The sequence below is a fragment of the Triturus cristatus genome, chromosome 7, assembly GCF_964204655.1.
Source record: "Triturus cristatus chromosome 7, aTriCri1.1, whole genome shotgun sequence".
Taxonomy (NCBI): Eukaryota; Metazoa; Chordata; class Amphibia; order Caudata; family Salamandridae; genus Triturus; species Triturus cristatus.
Genome location: NC_140590.1, coordinates 797,418,008 through 797,442,080, shown reverse-complemented (window position 1 = coordinate 797,442,080; position 24,073 = coordinate 797,418,008). Strand labels below are relative to the sequence as shown.

At 45.7% G+C, this 24,073-nt stretch overlaps 1 protein-coding gene across 4 annotated transcripts in view; it reads left to right on the top strand.

Annotated features, from left to right (window-relative positions):
* Window positions 1-24,073, top strand: part of GRIA1 (glutamate ionotropic receptor AMPA type subunit 1) — a 569,614-nt gene that overhangs the window by 309,733 nt on the left and 235,808 nt on the right. For 2 of the 4 annotated variants that reach the window (XM_085617656.1, XM_085617655.1), the window contains exons 4-5: window positions 6,296-6,480; window positions 12,163-12,216. In XM_085617656.1, the coding sequence (XP_085473782.1) occupies window positions 6,296-6,480; window positions 12,163-12,216 (239 nt within the window). Of the gene's footprint in view, window positions 1-6,295; window positions 6,484-12,162; window positions 12,217-24,073 lie in introns of all 4 variants that reach the window. The other 2 variants (XM_085617654.1, XM_085617653.1) reach the window with 1 other exon arrangement.

Here is a 24,073-nt window from a genome sequence, read left to right as displayed (position 1 = left end):
TTAGCTTCTTATTGGGTTACTATGTGACATAAGCCAAAGTCTGCCTAAAGGCAAACTCAACTAAAGATGGAAAAAATCTCGTTTTCTGAAGCTCGCATGGCAGACTCACAAATGCAGGCATAATCTAAAGTCAACAAGGGCACCCCCTGGTCGTAGGTTAGGAGTTGGGGTGCAGGAGCTCACTAGTGGTTGAAGCCTTGCAGAGCTCCTCGGGTTTAGGGGGAACCCTCTGTGTGGCTCAGGACCACCCATCCAGCAGGCTGGCCAAGACTGGTTGGAGGCTTAAACTCGCACTAGCAGGACAGGTTAGTGGGCGCTGGTGATGGGTTTCTCATTGGTACAGAGGAGCCTGCTCGCTAGGAACTGTCATTGCTCCTGGGTACCAGCTCATCTTCATTTCTGCTGTGAGTGTGGTGGCTCCCCCTGTCTCTTGTAAGATATCTTTGGTGGAGAGTGGAGGCACTCTTTAGTCTTAAGCATCTTCTCTGGTCTCCTAGGGTGCCTCAGGTCTCCTCTTGGCTAGGGCTTCCAAGCAGGACCTAAGCAGACTGCAGCAAATATTCAGGAAGTGCTTCAGGCTTGGCCCTCAGCCTTCAGGAGATATGCAGCTCTGGTCCTTGAAGGACAGATCATTTAATTAGGCAGAGTTCAGTGCACCTTTTAGACTTGCTGTAGGAAAGCTCCAGGGTATGTGCCATGTGGGCAGTTGGTGGCCTGTCAGATTAAAGGCAGCGCATTAGACACTAGTCAATCTGGGTAGTTACATCATCCATAGCTTTCACTCAGGAAAACCGTGGATTCAAAATCACTGTCCAGACATTTTGGTGCTGGTTGGAATGGGGAATACAATGTATGAAGGGACAGTACATAGGTCTCTTATTTCACTACAGGGGCCTCTTGTACCAGTACATAACACTTCTGCGCGAAAATACACTTGCCCTCAGCCAATCATAGGCATCACCTGCATAATGATTCAAAATCTGAGCTGAACAAACCAGCAGGATCATCTGGCCAAGGAAAGTGACAACCTGGATGTGCACCTCTATGTGTTATAGCAGAGCTGTTTGCTTGCTGTATGTACTCGTTGGTAGTCAGTGTGTGCAGCTAATATAGGCACTGTGCATGTGGCAATGTGCAGACACTGGTCCTGCTCGTTGCTGCTGCATACTCTGAATATACTGGTGCCATCTGTTTCGGGAACAAGCACTCATGGGGTCCATGAATGGCAAATACACAAGTAGGGGCATATTAACTAGGGGAGTTGCATCACTCTTGCACCACGCAACGTGGTGATGCAAAATGTGATTTATGAAGCCACACACGGTCACCTTGCATTGCCCTGAATGGCTTCGTAAATCTGGAGTAACGTAAATCAGCGCAAACCCCTGCTTGCATTCCTCTGCCCTGGGACGGCATTCCATGGGCATTGTTTGGGTGTCCCCACACAACTCCGATTGATTGTGATACATTCTCAGAGTTACCATCACTGGTAGACCTGAGAATGCGCCAAAAATATACGCCTTCTCAGGGGAGGAGTATTGAGGAGGTATATATATTTATTTCTCCTTGTTACTTCCTCTTTCTGTGTGCACTGCATTATGCAGCACACACAGAAAGAGAAATATGCTTCTCAACATTGTCCTTGTGCTGGAAGGTGTCCCTTCCCGCACAAAAACAATCCTGCATGCAATGTAGACACCCTGCGTTGGCGCTAGGCAACCCATTGTGCTTCAGCTCAGGGGAAAGGGCAGGAATGCACCATATTGTAAAACATACGGCGCATTCCTGCCCTTTCCCTGTATGCAGCGCAGCAAGGCGAGTTGCTGCGCTGCATTGCGTTACAATTTCATAAATATGCCCTGTAGTGTCTCTGCCTAGTGCATACAGTGGTAGGTAATTTGCATTGTGCAGGCACTCATGCAGTCCTTGCCTGATTCACTCAAAGGTAGTGCATGTTCTATGTGTAAGCACTGGTAGTGTAGAGTTTGGTGTCTATACCAGCTGGTCTGCATCTTTCTATGAGTGGGCACACAACCCATCCATGTCTACTGCCTTAACCATGGTTAGTATCTTCCACCAGTGAGGGAGCTGGGAGTTACTCAGTCTCCAACACGAGCCGGATAGAAGCCTTGGCGTGGTCCATGGCAGCCAGCTCACATATTGCTGCCTACCTTTGCCATTCTGGACATCGGGATCAGCCAGGACTGCTGTCCCATGGCTTGGTAATAAAGAATAGTCACTAAAGTGAGTCCCACACAACCCTGGGCCACGGTGCCTCTGCACCTGCTGCATTAATAATACCCTCTGTCTCCCCCTACCAGCCCGCCCCCCCCGCCCCGGTCGTATTTTGTAGACTCATACTCTCGACATCCCTTTCTGCAGCACATGTAGCTGCATGCAATGTGTGGACTAATCCATTATTGGGGCGCACTGTCACTCTTGAGAATGATGCCTATGGGAATGCTTGTCGTCAAGTGGGGGCGCTTAATAGCTGCTCAGTGTCGCCCACCGCTTCACCGGTGAAGCTCCGCGGATCTCAGCAGTAAGAATTCTGGGAGTCTTGTTTTTCAACGCAAATCACGACAGCAACTGCGAACTGGCGCCAGCACACCAAAACATGGCAAAGAATCTTTATATATTTCGCACTATGGCACGTGTTACATTACAACTCCACTGTGCAACTGTCCTTACCTAGGCTGATCCGAAATCATCTTAATTGATTGCAGCTTGTCCCATCTGTTTAATTATTCCACGTCCACGCTGGCCCCACATCTCACCAACAGCTCCAAACAAGCACTACACCCAAGATGGTCCACTTTAAGGCCAATGGCGTGCAGATATTAGTTGTTGGCCAGTTATCATTGTAAATGATATTTACACAAGAGTCGGTGTTCTTTTTGTGATTGCATTCAAGTCCCAACAGGGACAGCGAAAGCGCTTGAATTCAAGACATTGTGAAAGTGCAAGAAGTTGTGCTGAAACGTACATAAAATGTAAGATGGATGTCCCCACATACACACCAGAATCCTGACTGTTAAAAGCCCAGAATAAATGAATGCATTGCACTTCATCTTGGTGGGTGTGTTGGTCAGGAGCGGCCCGTGCAGGTAAGAGCGGTAGGGCGGTGGGGCCGGGTGAGGGTGGGGGGATTTTGACAGGCGACGACAAGGGGGAATTCATTATTTATTTAATTTTCCCTTCTGGTCGTCTGTCGAATCCCCCCCAACCCGGCCCCACTGCTCTTAACTGCGCAGCCCGCTCCTGGTGTAGGTGCTCTGTTTATTATCTACGATTGTCTCATCTTCCATGTTTCTAATATCTCTGGGGTTTTTGCCAAACATCACTGACCATGTGTATTATTTCTACTCATGGCCTTCGTCAGGGCAGCTTCAATTACAGGTCATGGAGGTGAGTGAAGGCAGTTAACCACACCACCTCTGTAAAAATAATAGCGTGCATTAATATTTAGCAAGAGGGATAGGTTTAAGATATAGCTGAACGAACAAAGGAGGCTAAATAAATCCCCCACTCTGCATTCCTGGGATAGGCAGCAACAATAATTGTTGAAGAAAAATACACAGAAAAGTTGTTTAGTAGCTAATGCCACATATGCTCTTAATAATGATCAGCACAAGGGTGAAGTGCTTCAGTCAGACATAGACTCTGACACTTTCGGTAAATATTTTTAAAAAGACGTGAACATATATAATTGTGTAAGGGCTTGAGTCTCATGTTGGGGCTCAAATGTAGCATGAACATGTTAATATAGAATGAGGAGAAATTCACACGTGTAAATAACAGTATACATGGTACACCCGGCCTGAAACCACACTGACCTACAATTTCTTAACCAAAGGGTATTTTTGATGTCCAAGAAACGGATCATGTTTGGCAAACCCCCCATCCTGAAGGCATTAACTCCCAATAAGAGCATCCCGGATGCTGTGCTGTTTCTGTGAGTCCTCTCACATCTGGAAGAGCCTTCGAGTATGCACATGGATAATTAGCAATTATCCTCTTCTCCTAAAGCGGCCAAGGCGCTTAGATTTCTAGCCAATTCGCTGCTTCAACGCATGCTTCGCTGCCTCCTTTTGTGCTTCCAGTGGTAATGGCAGTGAACCTTGCACTAGTCAAGTCTGCACAACACAATATCAGAGGACATTAACTGGTGGGCTGCGGGTGATGAATTTGGCTGACATCTTGCCTTGTCGGGAAGGATATTCCGCAAACCTTCATACCTCCATGACTGTGCGATGCTGTGCTAGTTCGGTGTCTGCTATGGGTGTGTCAAGGTACACACGCTGTATCAATACACATCTTGGCATGTTGAACAGTTCTGTACTTAAAAGGCAGGGGGTGCATATCAGCAAGAACCGGCGATAATTATCACTAAGCGCACTTAGCGCTAGGATAATTATCGCTGGCTATCGCCGAATTTTATCGCTGAGGTAGCGTGCTATGAGCAACGCTTATCTCAAAAGCGATAAAATTCCTGACGCAAGCTGCCAAATGTGCGATTATCGCTAGAAATCCAGCGATAATCGCACAACATTTGGCGATAGCTTGATGATAGGGCAAGGCAGACTTAGCCATGATATCCACCATCCATAGGACATCATGGCTAAGTCAGTTGAAAAGCAGGTGTAAGGAAAGTAGCGATAACTGAGGTTAGCGCTACTTTTCTTATCGCTATGCTTGTTCGCGATTGCCTTGATAGTTGGAGAAATGTCGGTTAGCGACATTTCTCCAGTTATTTCAGGAAGGAACGCCCACTTTGCATCTCATTAGAGATGCAAAGCTGGGCATTCAGAAAACAGGCGCTAAGGCAAGGATTCACACGATAGCGTGACCTTGCTGATATAGCGATAAAATTATCGCCGCTTTTCGGCCGAAAGCGGCCGCAAAAGGGGCGATAATTTTTTAGCGCCGCCTTGTAGATATGCCTCTGAGATGTCACAGAGCACGCTGCAATTGACATTGCATTTACTTTCCTACATGGGCTCTTGGCATTGGAGCGGTATTCTGAGAGGCAATCTCTCTGGTTTCTGCCTTATACAGAACATACCCAACTCTTCCACATTAAAATTGCTATGAAGAGAGCAGGTTCTATATATATAGCAGTGTACCTTTCTCATATGCGCATTGACAACTATCCATTTGTATTGCATGTCAAGGTTGGGTTCATTGGGGTTCCCATCAGGGCTAGCGTTACACATTTGAAAAGATAGCTGGATGATCTTTGCGTGACATTTATAACACCTGATCTAATGCCAGGCTGCAGAATTATCACGCGTCTGTCAGTCATCTCCATACGCAAGTTCCTATCCCCTAAACCATCACTTGAACCAAATGCCCCGGAAAACGTGCAAATACATAATTTCTCATTGGTCATTCCTCACATGTCATTAACATGTCTAAGACTGATGTAATAATAGCAACATCCATGAGCCATTGTGGCTTTCTAGGCTCACCTACAGGAGAATTGTTCAGTAGTTCAATGTGTAACCTCTACAGTATGTGGTTTGAGTGTTGGTGTCAGACACATCATCTTTGAAGTCAGTAAATAGAATGATACCCAGCAAAAACTCTCTATAGCTATCACCATTCCTGGGCTATGGCCAACAACAGATAGAGCAAAAGGTGAGGTTAATAGATCAGTGTTACCTCACGCACTCACTGTTAGCCCATGAGGCAGTGCAGAGAAACAAACATCCGTCCAAAGTCCAGGGTAGGCATCTAAATGTTATCCTAAAGGGGACCGATGGCAGTTGGATAAGTATGTTTTTCCGATGCTCTTTATTTATGTAAAAAGATCCTGGCTGCAGTTTCCTGCTACTTAATGAGAGATGATTCAGCTAATATGAGGGAGCCTCTGGCTGTCACCAGGAACCCCTGTGCAATGTGTGTTCTTCTTGAGCAAGGTCACAGCACCCAAAGGGACACCTGTACTATGCTGTTACTTCACAGGGCCGAGCACTTGGTGCTTTAGGGCTCCAGGGGCAGCCTGTTGCAAGAGAAATGAGTGTGTAGGTGTGTCGCCCCCCCCCCCCCCAGTACTCATTCTCTACCCAGCACAACAGACAAAATGTCCCTAGACACTGACAGCAAACCAGACCTGCACCGCCATTAGTACTGAATGTTTTTGTTGAGTGGCTTATGTACGATTGAGCAATTACGTGGTGAGTGACAGGAACCTGCAGGGCCACTATGCATATAATGCCCGGGCATCCCATCATTTTGCACTGTGCCACTGGTCATAGCCTGGTTTCTTGTTCTTCTGTCTCTCCTATGACAGGCCTGACGGTTCTACAGAAGGTGCTCGACACCGCCGCAGAGAAGAACTGGCAGGTCACAGCCGTCAACATCCAGACCACCACCGAGGAGGGCTACCGGCTGCTGTTCCAGGACCTGGACAAGAGCAAGGACCGGCAGGTGGTCATCGACTGTGAATCGGAGCGACTGAACGCAATACTAACCCAGGTAGTGTTAACCATCAGGTGCCAGATGTGGGGCTTTCCCCCCTTGACATTCATCATAGGCGGTTAGGAGCACCAGCAGCAGGCTCAACCCTTACCCCTAGTAAGCATCAGCGTTTTGTATTCACTGCAGCTGCCGCCCTTGCTCTTTTCCGCCACTCAGGGAACAAAGACAGTGATTGCCCTCTAACAGAGACGTAGAGTGGCCCGGATGAGGTATTCAACTCACAGCTGCTGCCACATGACTCACCCCAGAGAAGCCCCTCGACTGCAAGAGCAATGATCTGGAGGTTGTTGCTCTATACCTGCACCTGTGTGGTGTCAGCATCCTGCACTCAATGGGTGAAACAAGCTCCTCTGTATGCGGGCACGAACGGGCGTATTCACCATGGGGGCAAGGAGTCTACCGCTGTGAGGGCCCGCCGCCCCAACACAAGCCCTCGTTCAACATTTCAGGCGAAGGATGGCTCGATCTGTGCTGCAAAGGGCCAGATACAGTGTCTCCTCAGCTAAGTTTGACACAGAAGATGCATTATCAATGATAACTTCATTTGAGAATTAGCCTGCCGCCCGCCCACCCTTCCTGCACCCGCACCCCCAAGAAGACATTGGATCACAGCTGTATGGATTGGTTCAGTGGAATGAGATCAGCAAATACTGACACTGGATGTCATCCAATCCTAGGGGGGTTAAGACTGGGGCTGCCCTGTCACTCCTTTCCCACACAAACAGCATTTCAGGCACAGCTAAGTCTGAGTTCTTATCTACGGATCTCTTGGAGAAAAGGCCAAGACCAAGATCTTGCATCTTTCGAGCTTCATGCTCCCCTCTGGCTGCATGCCAATGGACAACCCTGCATTGCAGATGCTCGGCGACTTCTATGCTCCTCTTAGAAGACCTTGGGGTCTGATTCAAAAGAAAGTAGTAAATCTACGTTTGCAGATTTACACCTGTGTGAAAATGTAGATTTACTATTTTCTAAGATTCACAACCATTCAGAGGAATATGCATGGAAAGCCGCGCCCAACGCAGGGTTCCATGGGGATTCTAGGCAAGGTCATGTGCCATCTCATTGAGAATTGAGACCCTATTGCTGCCATAACAGAGAACTCCACACAGGGGGAATAGGATCACTTCTCAAATGTACATGTTTTTTTCTCTGTAGGAAAATCGGTTTCCTTTTTGAGAACCTAATTTTACTGCGCCCCCCACAAAATTTGTGAAGAAAGGGAATAGGATGTTGTTAATGCCCACAAACATTTGTACTTGTGGGTGTTCACAAACGTCCAGGCTGACCGTGCATACAGACTGACCATGCATACAGACTGACTATGCATCCAGGCTAACCATGCATACAGACTGACCATGCATACAGACTGACCATGCATACAGACTGACCATGCATACAGACTGTCTATGCATCCAGGCTGACCATGCATACAGACTGACCATGCATACAGACTGACCATGCATCCAGGCTGACCATGCTTTGGGACGACAATTTTACCATTCAATAAGATTCATGTGTGCAGAGATCTCCACACTTGTGGCAGAGATGGTCACATAAGTATATGGGCTTATAGTTGCCGGGCATCCTTTTGTGAATACCTGTCAAGTGTGAAACAGGTGAATTAATTGTAAACTTACATTTGTGACAGAATTTACCTTTATGAATAATACCCAGATTGTATGCAATGTGTATTGCTGCAGAAGCTGAGCATGATCTTGGAATTCCTCAGACTGTTCATTTTGGAGCACACAAGGCCCACACACTTGTTTGCTTATTTATTTATTTATTTAGTTAGTTAATTAGTTAGTTACTATTAATGGATTTATGTATGTATTTTTTTATTTCTTGATGGGTTTTCTCAACCTGACCAGAATCCAGGGGGTGAAAGATACAGGTCACAAGTGTGGTACTATATATAATTTTGACACATCAGGCGAAGGTATGGTAGCATACTATAAACAACTTGCAAAACATTGAAATATAAATCAGTAGCATAATCTAACAAACCCATAAAACAATAAATAGCATGGCATACTCTAGACAGCCGTGTCCCCTGAATATTCAAGATAGAAAATTGTGGTGTGGAAATTTTGAGGACAAAATATCAAAACCAAAATATCGAAAGGTAAATAAGTATAGGTTTTCTATACCTAATTCACCACATATGTACCTTAATGGTACATATGTCTTCAAGGTATGTAGATGTGGAGTTAACAATAGTAAATCTACACTTCATCTATATGGCATTAAATTTCGATATTTTGGTCTTCAATATTTTGTCCACAAAATTCTTGGTTGGATGGAATTCAACATTATCTCATACAAGACTTCAAAGTGATTGTTTGCGTGTCCAATCTCTGTTCTGATAAAGGTTGACTTCCCTTCAAAACTGGTCTGTTTCTTATACGTCTCTCTCTTGTTCCTCAGTTTTGCTAGGATTAGAGGGAACTGATTTTTTAGCCATGAGTGTCATGTCGCCCTAAAAGTCTATCTTTGTTTGTGAAGGTTTTTTGAATACCATTGCGCTGATTATTTGACGTAATTATGTTCAGGTTGGCGCCGCTGCTGCAATGGTTCAACTTACGGTTACAGAGTACTAGTTTTCAAACTTCTTTACTTTTTGGTTAGATGGTATGGAATAAAGACTGAAGGCTATACTACCAACAAGCGTAGCAGGAACATTTGTATGTATGTTTGTATGCATGTATGTAGATGTATTTCAATTGCACAAATCTCATGATGAAGGAATGGACCCCTGAACATTGGTGACGTCTAGGGTGTGACTTATAGTTCTTCAAAGACAGACAGGAGAAAAAGGGGCGCTTTTATTTTTAGGATGTTAGTGTTCTTTGAAATTGTGAGATGTTGTATCCTCCTCAGTTGCAGGACGGTTGAAGCAGTTTGCATGCTTGTGGGGATATCGTCCCCGTGCGTGGCAGTGTAAACGTTTCTTGCACACTTTTGTGTCCAGAAGCGAGATAGCCTTGCTCCCTATATGGCACTGTCCAGCTGAGAGGGATACTTTTCTGGTGGGCAGGTATGATGGGGGTGTATTTTCTGATAACCTTGAAAGTGACGCAGATTGTCTTATTGATGATGTTACGGGCCTAGAGGGAGGTCAATGTACTTTTGCAGTACTGGTGTGGTGTGGGCACATTTTTAAGGTCTCTGACCTGATTTTGATGCTCTTTGGTTGGTCTGAAGTCATGACTTTTGAGGAAAGGTGATATGAAGGGATTAGAGACTGATTGACCAATCAACAGGGATCTGTGACTGGCTTCTCATCAGTGAAATTACTAGGTCTATTTTTGGGGCTTTAGAGAGGGTGGGGATAGTACATGCTTGTGTTTAGTTTTGATTTCTTAAGAATGAAGACAGCTGTGAGGCTATTTCCCAGCTCTTTAAGTTCAAATCTCCAAGGAAAAAATTGTTACACAAGGAGATCGAGTTATCAGTTAGGAATCCGATTAGTTGCTCCAGATTGTAAAATGTCTCCCATGGGAGGCAGATGATTTGTGATTTAGGAGGGATAGGGCCAAACAATTTGATTTCCACTGAATTCATATTAAGTGCAGAATTGTATTATTCTCACATTTAAGAGTTTTTGGGCCTGATGCACAAAGTTAAACTTACACTTTTGTGTAAGATGACAGCTTTTTTTGTATTTACAAACTACGAGTTAATAGTAAGTTTACGACTGTGGAGAATCCCCAGTCGGGCGCAGAACTCCAAACGCAAAAAGATAGGCCTGTCCCCTGCACCAACTGAAGGCTGAATCTGCCCAGATAACCAAGTTACCAAACACTGACAGAACTTTTCTTAAGAGCTGTATCTCTCGACCTCAGGTTGTCATTCAGGAACACTAGAGTAGAAGGCTGAGCAAGAGGAAAGGGAAGCCATTAGCAATGATCAGGCAAGCCTGGTAGATCCCAGCTTGCTTAGCATTAATGAACATGTGCTCCTGAAAGGTCAGTCGCATTGGTTGCCTGAGGAGGACTGGAATTAAGGATTGAACTGAAGACTGGGTTGGTTATCATGGGTGGAGTTCACAACTATGGAGCAGTCTCCTTGCTGTTGCGCCCATGATAGGTTGATCTTTGCGATAGATTTCCCATTAAAATCATGTTCAGCAAGTTTTGCTTTTAGAGGCTTCCAGAACCATTGAGTGACGGCTTTTACTTCCAAGAGAGAAGGATCAGCGGGGCCCTCGTATTAAAACTGAACTTCTTTTTCTCTCACTTTTTGCGCTGGAATGGATGGACAACATGGAAATGAAAATGAATGTTACCTAATAGCGCGTTATGTAGAGCAGATGTACTAATAACTGCACATTCACACGTTTATTACTAAAATGCAAAGTTCAGATTCCAGTTTATTGCCGCAGCACAGCAAACCCGACAAGAGAAACACTGTGCTGCCCTACAGACTGCATTTTACAATGATTTTCTGCAAGGAAACAGCCCTCGCAGTGGTCAGGAGTCCTCTTCCAGAAGATGTTACCTCATTACATGAATTTAACCCCATACATCTAGTTTTAGTTAAGTACCTTTCTTTTTTTGAATTTTTTTCAATACAGAGGTAAAGCAACATGGCATAAGCCATATTGGTTGCTGCTGAAATTTATCAGCAGCAGCTAAAGTCTGTCGCTGCCCCTTGCAAACTAATTCGCAAATGCAGGTCGGGATTACGAAGGTTCTGCAGCGTCTGAGTACCTGTACTATTCAGACCTTGAACGCAGAATATTGGTATTTCTCAGCATTGCTGAAATATATTTGATAGCAAACTACTGACTCTTCTTGACAAGGACTATGGGGCGGATTTACAAGCCTCTCACGCCTTCTTGCGCTGCCATTGCGTCACTATTTTTGACGCAACGGCGGCGCAAACAATGCAGCCTGCTTACCACGTAACGCATTTAAGGAGATGCATTATGTTGTAAAGCCCTGCATCACATTATACCTGCGTTAGGTATAATGTATGCAGTGTGGGCGTTCCCATGCAGGAAGGCCTCATAAAAGTGACGCAGTGAAATCTACATAATTTCACTGCGCCACTTTTAGGATGCCACTGCATCAAAACCATACGCCTGCTTGAAGCAGGCGTAAGGAGTGACACAGTACAGTAAGTATAGGCCTCAAGATACATTGTTGGAATTGTGTCGTGCTTGCGTATGCGTGACTCATGGGCCAATAGATGCATCACAATTTCTGACACATCTGTTAATCCTTGCGCCATGGAGCACTGTATTGTACATACAGCGCATCCATGGTGGCGCAAGGACATTTGACGCTGGCGCAAGGAAACTGTAGCATCTATGCAGATGCGTCAGTTCCTTGTAAATCTCCCTCTATGTACCTTGGGATTTGGGGTAAATGTACTTTTGTCTCTCTCTTTTGGGCACTGGCCACTGCTTCTTGTTATTAATTGTGAGTACTAAGTTAGAAACTGTTAGAATTCTGGCCAATGGAACACTTTATAAATGGCCATTTGTATCATGTGTGACAAGTGAAAATGCTGATTCACAATCTCTGATACACTCGTGTAGCCCGAGGTGTGATCCTCGAAACTGCAGGAGTTGTACCCTGACCACATTTTGCCCATGGAAAATGTCCACGAGGTTTTCGTCAAAAGTTGGAGAGCAAGACAATTAATCATCTTCCCTCTTCTCACCGACAGATCATCAAAATGGAAAAAAACATCATTGGATACCACTATATACTGGCCAACTTGGTAAGTGAGAACTATTCTTTCCTTCCAGTTTCTTCTCCAGAGTTCTTGGAATTTGCTTACAGGTGGTCCAAGTCATCCTGGGAATGTTCTTCTTTTTTCAGCCTAGGGTAAACCCTATCAACAAGCTACATAGTTTTGCAATGCTGGGTTTAGAGTTATCTTTGTTCTGTAATTGGCTCAAAGGTTTTTCGTGGTGCTTTCCACTTTCTTTAGTCTGTTGCTATGCTCTCAGGAGAAAAGTTAAATAATGCCCTTCGCTAGGAAACCCCTATGTAGTCCATTGTGCTGCATGTCCATCCAAGGAAACAGGCATATGTGTGGTCACTGCCCCTTCAGAACTGTATGAAAAATGTAATATATCTAAATTGCTTTGATCAAACAAGGATTCCTCTAAACCATTGTTTGTATTGACTCCTTACTCGCCTGTGTATGCACTGCTCTGTTTAATTTATGTTGTACTGAACTTGTCAAACAATATGAATGTTGTGTTGTGTGTGCCTTGTGTTGTTGTTGTAAGGACCTGGTTAAAAAATGTTGTGCTAGGTTTTGTCCATCGCTTCAAAAATTGTTGAAATGTTGTTGCTCCTGGATGTTGAGATGTTAAACACTTTCTGAAATAGGTTTGCCTGTGTGATGTTGGCCTCTTTAGAACCTGTTGAAATAGTGCTGTGTTTCGGTTCTGTTGACGTCTTAAACAATTGTTGAAAGTAGGCCTCTGTGAAATTTCTAATCTGCACGTGTTCATTTGTATAGATCCTGATTACTGGGCTACCGCTGTACACACCTTGCATAATGTCTTGTTTTGTTTATACCTCCACCACCCGCATGGCTTTGTCACGCAGGCGATCTGGTTCAAGCAGGAATGTCTAGCTTTACCTGTGATGGGCATGTTCCATGTGCGTAGCAGGAGCAATGTCTATTATGTGTGACCTGCAGTAAAAGAAAAGGGTACATTGGACCCTCATGAGGGAAAGATATGAAAAGTCACTCATGCTCACGAATTGAACGTTCGAATGTTCACGCGGAGACCCACCCTCATGCAGTGAGGCGCATCTACAACATGTAGCTCTTGCAACAATTACACATGGGAGGATGCAATTACAAAACTTATCCCACATATACTTGAACTGCTAACACATTGATGGTGCTGATGTCTTAAGGAAATAATGCAAACACAAGGAGATGATAGACGGAGCACTGAAACGTTTCAGACACTCACCCCCAGTCACAGATCTGGGTTGAATCCATCATCATTCTTTAGCTCACTTCACCACTCCAGTTCAGCCACAGCTATATGCAAATCAGTCTTGACCCTGTGCCTCATGGGAACAGTCTAGACCGAACTGCCAAGCCCACCCCAGTTCAGCCAGAACTATATGCAAATCAGTCTTGACCCTGTGCCTCATGGGAACAGTCCAGACCGAACTGCCAAGCCCACCCCAGTTCAGCCACAGCTATATGCAAATCAGTCTTGACCCTGTGCCTCATGGGCTGGTTTCGGGCTAACAGCCCTCATCAGCCAGGCTAGCTTGAATTCAGTGGCAAGGTGAACAAGGGACCCACGTCTGGGCATACCCTGCCAAATTAGGGCGAACAAAGCAAACACAAGGAGATGATGGACAGAGTGCTGAAACTTTTCAGACACTCACCGCCAGTCACAGATCTGGGTTGAATCCATTTTCGTTCTTTAGCTCACTTCGCCACCCCAGTTCAGCCACAGCTATATGCAAATCAGTCTGACCCTGTGCCTCATGGGAATAGTCCAGACCGAAATGCCAAGCCATGTCCTCCCTGGACTGGAAACAAGCATCCTCTTAAAAACATACTCAAATATGATTGTGTTTCTTGTGCGGACCTCTTTACGTCTTGTGTAAATAGTGTTGTTTTCAGGTTTCTTTGGGTTTACGCTTCCCTTTAGGTCACTTCTGGAGTGCAGAGACATTTGTAAGCCTCTTGGTACTTGGTAAAAGACCCGGTGTGGACTGGTTTAAGAAAAATACAGGCCTTTCTTGCGTCCCTAAATGCAAGAATATCTGGTGGAAGCGAGTCCCAAAGAGTTGGTGCTTTTTTTTTTGTTCTAATTGCTGTCACTCTAAATAGGTGCTTCTTCCTCTTTCTCATGTAGAAGTGCTTTCTCCTTAAAGAACTCAATTTTTTTATTTCTAGCATTTTGTCAGTGGAAAGTACCTCAGTATGTTTATGTTTTTACGATTTTTATTGCGCATGAATACCCTAGGGTGTCTCGGCGCATACAGACTTCCTACTGACAAAGGCATCTGAAGGGATCACTGGTTAAATAACCAAGTCTTCAAAAGCTTACGGAACATGATAAGGGTAGGGGCAGTTTTTATAGCAAATGGGAGGGAATTCCACAGCCTAGGAGTTGCTACCAAAAAACGTCTGTTTCCCCATGTGGAGGTTCTGTTGCGTGGCACCGGGAGCAGATGTGTGGAGGCTGATCTTAAAGTTCTATTGGGAACATAAATCCGAAAAGCATCCTTCAGGAACTTAGGTCCTGAGTCATGAATGGCTTTGTAGGCAATGCATAGAGCCTTGAATTTTATCCGACTCTTTACTCTCAGCCAATGCAGCTGGTGAATGGCCGCAGATGTAGGGTGACGAAATGGAACGTCGAGCATTAATCTAGCTGCCGCGTTCTGTACTGATTGCAGCTTAGCTAGAACCTGCTCCTGAGCATTAAGGAAGAGGCCGTTGCTATAATCCATTTTTGAGAAAACAAGGGTGGTAATTAAAGTTTTTCCTGCAGTTGAGGGGAGGTATGGCAGCAACTTCTTGATCTTTCTCAGCATATAAAAGGAAGATGCCGCCACAGCGTTGACATGATACTTAAAAGACAGTTTATTATCGAACATGATACCGAGATTCCTGACCTTGGTTCAATTTATGTTTTCACCTCACTCTCTCTCCTACATCCGCAACAGCATTTTATCTTGCCATGTCCTTCCCCCCTTCAACTTTATGCTTTAACCTGTGAACTCCACTTCCTCACTCCACATCCAATTGCACCTTTGTAGGTTCAAACACCTTCCTCCGTTGCTTCAATCTTTGCACCTTGCAACTTCTCACTCGCACCTTTGTACCTGCGTACATCTTCCTCTTACTGCTGCTCCTTGGTGGACCTCAAAACCCTCAGCCCTATAAGTGCCCAGCCTGCTCTCTTTTTTCATGCCTTGTGTGTGGGCCGCTGACATCGAGCCTGGTTCTGACTCGGCCCGAGGTCCTTTAAGGCGCTTATGCAATAAACAAGCCACGCCGAGCTGAGAAGGAGAGACTGACCTCTCCAGCTATGGCATGATTCAGAGAGGGAGGGAATAGACACTGGAGAGGAAGAGAATAGAACGTGGGAGAGGAAAATAGAGGGCAGAAAAAGATGGGCAAGTGTCAGAAAGGGGCAGAGCAGAGAGGGATACGGGTGATAGCCTGAGAAAAATACGGAACTACATATGACATAGAAACAGTGAGAGATGGAAAAGGGGTAGAAAGAGCGGGGGGGGGGGTAAAGGCACTCTATGGAAGATGGTTAATACTGTGAGAGCTGGTGTGAAAACATGCAGTGTTGTGGCAGCGTCAATAGCGTGGCATGTGACTGAATATGACTGGCTGCACTTTCAGGGCCACCAGCCTGCCACGGTATTCCCATATTCACTAATGGATGAGTTTGTCGCTCCGCCCATTTCCACGTCTACCACTTCTCCCTAACCCCCACCCCAGGCCTTTTACAGCGAGACAATGTTGTGCTGGCTTGACTCAAGCTTTGGCTCTAAGAGCCAAGCCGGAACCCTGGCTTGGCTCTGTCTCAGCTCCACCCATAGATCATCTGGCTTGAACACCTCTGCTTGTCCATGTGCTGGTTATTGTGTCCTCCGGAAAAGCACCCAGGTTACTTTATGTATGTTCCTTCTGTGCTCTTTTTTGAATCTTTTTTAAATGGTTGTGCACTGCAAATTGTTGAAGCCCGAGGCTGAGCTCAATAATTTATGTTCCTTGAAATCTAACTTTTGCTCAACCAGAAACTAATTTAGCTGTCAGAGATTAAAGCAAATGTGGGCATATCTCTCAGCACCCATCAACAAGCAGGCCAGTAGTTGTGGTATGAATTTTGATTTTCATATAAGAAAGACAGACATCCTCAGCTACAGAGAATGCCTTTAGTTGTCAAGTACAGTAGGGTGGAAAACACAAATATTGAGAATTTTAAGATAGAAAAAGCAGAAACAAGCCATAGTATTAACCTTCAGTGCTAGAGAGTTCATTCATTATGCAGTTTGGTGTCAAGAATCTTTCAACCTTCCTGAGGACAGCAATTGGAATCCATGACTTTGTCCGACAGCGAGGAATCCCACATTTGTCTAAACAGAGATGCGGGGTCGACTTAGGGCAGTGCGACTGGTGCGGCCGCACTGGGTGATGACCTGTGGGGGGGGGCGCTGTGGCCAAAGGGGGGCGCAGTGCTTAGCAATATCTTATGATAGGAGAGATGAAGGTCACTTTTGCAGGTGGTAGGGAGAGAATTCGAGAAGGCAGTCATGGGACGTAGGGGCGTCAAAAGTGATTGTCGCACAAGGTGCCACCAGCGCTAAAGCCAGTGCTTAATTAGAGCCGGTGCTTTCCGGGGTTCAGCACCAGCACTTAATTGGTTTCCGGTGCTCGGCACTGGCACCAAATTGTCAACACCCTACTTAGAACAGTTTACCACATGGTGGCGCTGCTCATCTAATTTAGAGATGAGCAGAACGATGTTATGAATACAATAAACATTAAAATTGTGCTAATTTTTGCCTCCCCAGCCATGCCTTTAGCTTTGGGGACTTGGAATAATCTGAACTGTCACATTTACATGCGAGAAAGATGGTTCGTAGTTGTTTTGGCAGCGGTGACAGGGGCGATGGGTGGTGCAAGCTGCAGTGGCCTCCTGGTCAGAGCCCTGGCACTTAATATTTTACAAATTAAACACTGGCTAAAGCCGGCCCGGCAGCGATGTGTGCATCCAAAAAAAAGTACTTTTTAATATAATACGTTGTCTCAACTTTGTTGATCACAACGATTTTTTTTTTTAATAGTGTGCCTTGATTGTGATGAGCTCTAAAGAATAGGCTGAATTATTGTTGTGTTGATTTAGAAATTAAGGAGCCGTTTAAATAATCACTGCTTTGTGAAATAATTGTGTTTTCCCTGTGTAGACCATATATTGTCATATGTAGGCTAACTTAGACATTTCGCATTGATTTAACACAATCGTTATTTGAGGCCTGTGCAGGCTGGGTGTGCAGGAAACCTGACTACAGAGACTTGGAGGTGTGTGCGTGGCAGGAAATATCCCGGGGTACCCTCTCGGCAGTGCTCATCTCCGTTGGCCTCAATGTCCAGCTCTACAAGCAGGGGTCCAGTGACCGGTGGCCATCTCTAAGGCAGATTCACACGTGGGTGGGTTTTCTCTCCACTGAAATACATTTCTGGGACAGGCAGGTTCGATTCGGACAGGCCCAGAAGTTGGTTTTATTCTACCCGCCTCTTGCTCATCGGTGTAGAATGGAAAACACTTCGGACACGTGGCTGGATGGAACAATGCACTGTATTGGCATACAGGTGTGGTGGCACAAAAGGCCTGCACGTGAGTGTGTGAGCACAACACGTCTGCATGTGAAATGAGAGCACAACAGGTCTGCTCCCCGTATGTGTGCTAGTGAGTATGAATACATAACAGGTCTGCACCCCGTATGTGTGCTAATGAGTGTGTGGGCACATCAAGGGGCATATGTATCAACATCACCATTTAAAAAATTGCAAACTTTTTGCGATTTCTTAAAATTCCTTAATTGCGATTAGCAAATTGCAAAATCGCAATTAAGGAATACCTGCCCATTCATTCCTATGGGCCAGGAGACCCATAGGAATGTATGGGAAGTAATTCTCAAATTGCGAATCGCAATTTGCTAATCGCAATTTGAGAATAATTTCAAAGGTGCAAGGGTATCAAGATGACACCCTGATACACCCCTGAAATTAGCATGTGTGGTCATATGGCGCACTTACATGCCCTAAGGGCATGTATGTGCGTCACGTGGCACTTAGTAAAATTACAAAACATGCATTTTTAAAAGAAATCGCAAATTAACACCAACTAGTAGTTGGTGGTAATTTGCGATTTCTTAAGGATTAATCGCAATCCTTTGGTGAGTGTTACATTTCATTTAAGAAATCGCAATTTGCGATTTCTTAAATGCTTACGCAAACTTAAGAAATCGCTAAATTAGCGATTCCTTAAATTTGCGTTGGGAATTAGCCTAATACATCCCGTTTTGCGAATTTTTAATCGCAAACGCTGTATTTTGCGAATCGCAGCATTTGCGACTAAAAATTTGCTTGATACATATGCCCCCAAGTCTTTTTCACATGTGTGTGCTAGGAAGTGTGTGAGCACAATACGTCTGCATGTGAATGTGAGAGCACAGCAGGTCTGCACCCCATGTGTACGCTAGTGAGTGTGACTACACAACAGATTTCCTCCCCGTGTGTGCTACTGAGTGAGATTTCACAACAGGGCTCCTCCCCATGTGTGATACTGAGTGTGAGAGCACACCACGTCTTCTTCCTGTGTATGTGCTAGTGAGTGTGTAAGCACAACACGTCTGTGTGTGATGTGAGAGCACAACAGGTCTGCACCACGTGTATATGCTAGTGAGTGTGAGTGCACCACACATCCGCTCCCCTGGTGTTCTAATTAGTGTTAGAGCACAACACGCCTGCTCCCCATGTGTGTGCTAGTGTGTGAGAGCCCAACATGTCTGCCTGAGAGCATAATGTGTCTGCATCCCATGTGCGTGCTAGTGAGTTTGAGAGCCCAACATGTCTGCCTGAGAGCACAATTTGTCTGCACCCCATGTGCGTGCTAGTGAGTGTGAGAGCCCAACATGCGTCTGCCTGTGAGAGCATAATGTGTTTGCACCTCATGTGCGTGCTAGTGAGTGTGAGAGCACAACATGTCTGCCTGAGAGCACAATGTGTCTGCACCCCATGTGTGTGCTAGTGAGTGTGAGAGCACAACATGTCTGCCTGTGAGAGCACAATGTGTCTGCACCCCATGTGCGTGCTAGTGAGTGTGAGAGCCCAACATGTCTGCCTGAGAGCACAATGTGTCTGCACCCCATGTGCGTGCTAGTGAATGTGAGAGCCCAACATGTCTGCCTGTGAGAGCACAATGTGTCTGCACCCCATGTGCGTGCTAGTGAGTGTGAGAGCCCAACATGTCTGCCTGAGAGCACAATGTGTCTGCACCCCATGTGCGTGCTAGTGAATGTGAGAGCCCAACATGTCTGCCTGAGAGCACAATGTGTCTGCACCTCGTGTATGTGCTAGTGAGTGTGAGAGCACAACACGTCTGCGCGTGGGTGTGAGAGCACAACATGTCCGCTCCCCGTGTTTGTGCTCGTGATACAGGTGTCACCAGACGACTTCCTATTGGTGTCATTCACTTGTGCATTCGAAGCACACAGAGAGAACGCATCCTCCCTGCGGTGTGTGGACTGAGGTGGGTGAAAGGACACCCGATGCCCGCTGAACAGAAGTGCACATGGAGCGTGATGCCAGGAACAGATGTGGCCATCAAAATGCAATTAGCCAAGTGGGAAAAGGAGCTGCTCGGTGCCCCGGGGCACGGGAGAGGGCTCACATGTATTTAGGCAGACAGGCTCATCAAATAGACGTGATGGGTACCAAGGGAGGTATGTATAGAGGGCAGCGGGGAGGGAGAAATAATGCAAGATATAGGACACACTCTAATGTACTATTCCTAAGGTAATGCAGTGTGTCGCACACACAATAGTGGAGTCTCTCTGTGGAATACTGTGCATTTGGGCACTGTGGTGCACCATTCATTCGGTAATACACTGAATTGGACACATTACTATGCAGTAATTCCACTGCCATGCTGGGGATTGGCATGTTTATTTATTTATTTAAAATATGTTATTTTATATAGCGTGAACAAGAACCTTTCGGGTGACTGAGCGCTTTACAATAATAACAAATTGATGTTAAACAACAAATGAAATGCTATGTGCATACAAGTGGAGTAGGTCATGCAGTAGAGGTTGCATAAGGAAATACACAGGCGCATAGAGTCATTCGAAGGGCAGAGTCCGTTAGGTGTCGGGCGGCGCGTGGAAGGCTGGGCAACGGAGAGATCTCAGGGATGTGGGCGGGTGCGAGGAATAAATGGAGCCGCACACGAGAAGTAGGCGTCGCGCTTGAGGAGGAGGCATGGCCTCAATCTGAGAGAAATCTGTTGGCTAATGGAAGCTTTACTTCTTTTCGGAAGAAGGAGGGCTCTTTTGTCTTGGTTGGGTTCATTAAAGTTCCAATGATCTTGCAGTGCGGCGACACATGTCTCAGAATGCCAGAATACTGCTTGCAGCAGTGAATGTGGCATTCAAACAGGGAATGCTGCAAGTGTCTGGGAATGAGAAAATGGAGAACCCCCCAAAATTACAGCAAAGCAAATATAATTGTAAATCTCTGCCCCCAGCACTGTTGTACATCCCTTGTAGCAGCCTGGGTTTGAGGCTTGCTTCCATTCAGATGCATAGAACCTTCTTTCCATTCAGATGCTCGGATCAGGCCCGTTTCAGTGCTGTGTGCCTACAGGAATATATGTTGTTACTACGCATTCCGTTGCAGCGCATGCCTTTTCCACACATGCGTTACAACGGAATGATTTTTCTACGCATAGCCTTTACCTCGATTTTTCCTTTACCACGCTTTTTTTTGGGGGGGGGGGAGACCCGCCCAAGTCCCCTTTTGTCTTTTTTTTGCCTTTTTTCACGTCTTTGCCGACACTAAAAAAGGACTGACGCATTTTTTCGGATGAGGTAGAAGACGTTCCGTGAAGACGTTGCTTGCGTGATAAAGACGCTCGTGGAAGCAATACGCGTTGTGAAGACGTTTACGAGGTAAGTGTACCGTTGTAAACGTAACGTGTAGAAAAGCCTTCATGGTAAAGGCTGTTTCCCGCCTACAGTAGTGCTGTGAATGTAGCACACTGACGTCAAGTATCCAGTGGCGATGCTTTGGCTGACCCATAATCGAGGATGTTTCTTGGCCAAGCGGCTGGTACTGGGCAGTGTCTTTGGTCCGTATTGTTATTTACTGCTGGTGTCCTAGGGCTACGGATACAATTGCACTCCAATTGGATGAGGAAGTTATTTCCTTTGAGCATTCAGTAGTTCTTTGAGTAGCTCAGGCTTCCACTGGGCAGAGTGAGGGACTCGAAGCTTACATGTAGCCAGACATAGTAAATAACACTCAAATAACATGAATGTCCAGCCAGTGCTCCCTTCAGAGGACCATAGGACTTTAATACGATGCAATATTTACGCCATAGAAAATACGATAGACCCAGAAAAGCTACAATCTTCTAAAGTTGGGAAATGACCGCTAATGCATCTACGGTGTTTAAGAGCTTGGTCCTACAAAATTAAACAGTGCTGCACCCTACCTCCCATGTTCTCTTATTGTCAAACTAATTCAAGTTTATAGATAGAAGATCAGGGAACTGGTTTATGAGCTTTTCTTATAATATTTGTAATTGTGGTAAGGAGGCAACTCAGAGATCAGAATGTTCATTTATATATGAACTTTTGACATCTGCCCAAAAGTCTTTGATTCTGGCTGTAAAGCTGTACAGCTTGGTGGGGTTGAGCCCCTATACCTCAATTTCCATCAGTAACCGTTCAATACACCCTGCTACCAAAATCCTACCACCCAGAGAGGAATAGGGGTACCGCCTCACTTCAAAAGCGATGGGTCAAGATTCCAAGGCATCAACAAGGTATCATTCAATTCTACCATGTTTAATGGAGAGAGCACAGGCACTGATTAGCAGAGGTTAAGTGTGCAGAGGCCTAGAGCCAGCAAAAATAAGTCAGCAAAACAGGAGTGTTGAAGGGAAAAGGTTAGGGGGAAAACCACGCCAAGGGTTTCAGGTCTAACACTACCCATATGTGTACATCCCATAAAGCAGAGGCATGGAATGGAGTAAGAAGTGCTCCTGCATTGTGAGTGTTTCCCACCCATCTTCATGACATCACGTCACTGTAGCAAGCCAAGCCACCTCCTGGGCTGGCACTTGTTCGGTCACCAATCTGTACTGCCTCATTTTGCCACAAGAATCTTAAGTACTGACCCAGGATATGTGCCACATTTGGAGTGGGCCGGCTCCACATCCAGTCCACCTACCAACATTCAGGAAAGGAGAAAAGCTTTGTGCAGAAACCTTGCATGTAACATGCAAAACACGCTCAGCACGATGGGCAAAATTATCATGCTAGTAACCCTCTATTCAAGGAGATGCCTCACATCAAATGTGAATACCAGTAGCAATGTACTGCATCTTCTCACCAGTCTAGGGTGGTTCCACAGCATTTCCACAAAATGATGAATGCCTCTGCTCCTGCCCCTTACAGCACCCTTTCACAATTTGTTTTTTCCTCAAACTATTGGTGTCCCATACACACTCTGAGAAGTATGTCTTCTACACCACTGAATAATGTGTGCCCTTTGTACCCCTGAAAAGTGTGCCCACATATATTTGAATGATTGGTACTCCAAAGAACTGTGTCCACCGCACAAACAACTGGTTAGTGCCCTTGCACCAAGAAATCTATGTCCAGTGATCGTTGCCTTTGCACCCATGCAATCTCTGCCTTTTGCGCCATTGAATGTGGGGAAACAGCCATTACAACAATGTTTTTACCTCGTTGTGGTACTTTATAGCGCGCATGTTTTTACCACGTGCATGCCTTTAGAACGCATGCCTTTACCACGATTTTAAGGTAAGGTGGGGGTGTAGGGGTCTCCCCCACGAATACATTGTTTTTATATATAAAATAATGCGCGGTAATGGCATGCGTTTTTAAAAAACAGGTTCGTGGTAAAAACATGAGTGGGACAAAATGCATGGTAAAGGTATACGATGTTTTTACCTACGTTGTACCATTGTACAATCTCTAATGTGTGGTGTCTCTTGTTTCCTTTGGAGTAATACACAGTTTACTATTGACTGCCTGATGCTTCGTGCACCCCTGAGCATATCAGCAATTATTCCATTGCATAACAGATGCCCCTTGCACCCCTGTTCCTATCTACCCTGGCCCCAAAAACACTCAGCAAGAACGATATCCTTCCTTCCCAACTAAAAAGGGAATACTCAACCTTCCTATCACTGCACCCCCCCCCCCCCCCAAGGATCACTCCTGTTATGGAATGCCCACCCCACCTCCAGCAAGACGTCACTCACAAGAGGGCACTTTAACCCCCCCACCCCTTCTCCACCTCACATCTGTAACAGAGGCCTGGATGCCCTGGATTGATCCTCTTGGTTATGCCATGCCTGTTGCGCTTGAGTGGAAGAGGTGTGGCTCAGAGGCCAGGGTGCCTGACTCCGGACCACAGGGTTCACGGTTCAATCGCCGGCGGCAGGTCAGCCCAGCACCATGTGACTCTGGGCAATAGCTTGCTTGATCTTCCCGAGGGCCCCTAGTGCCGGGAAACCACTTTGGAGGTAGCTGTGCGCTTTACTAATTCAAGGTTATTATTATTATTATTATTGCGCTTCACACTGACCATTCTGCCTTTTCTTACTATTCCCTCTCCGCTCATTAAGGAAGCAGGGCCCGCATCCTCCTTACTCCTCCTTACTCACTACTAAATTACCTCTGCCCTGGTTTCCACCATATGCTCCTCTGAACACAGCTCGACCAATTATTTTTGTTGCATTTCATGCTCACATTGGCAGTAGTTAGCTCTGCCCAGGTGGCTCAGGGCTTTTCTTACAGTTACT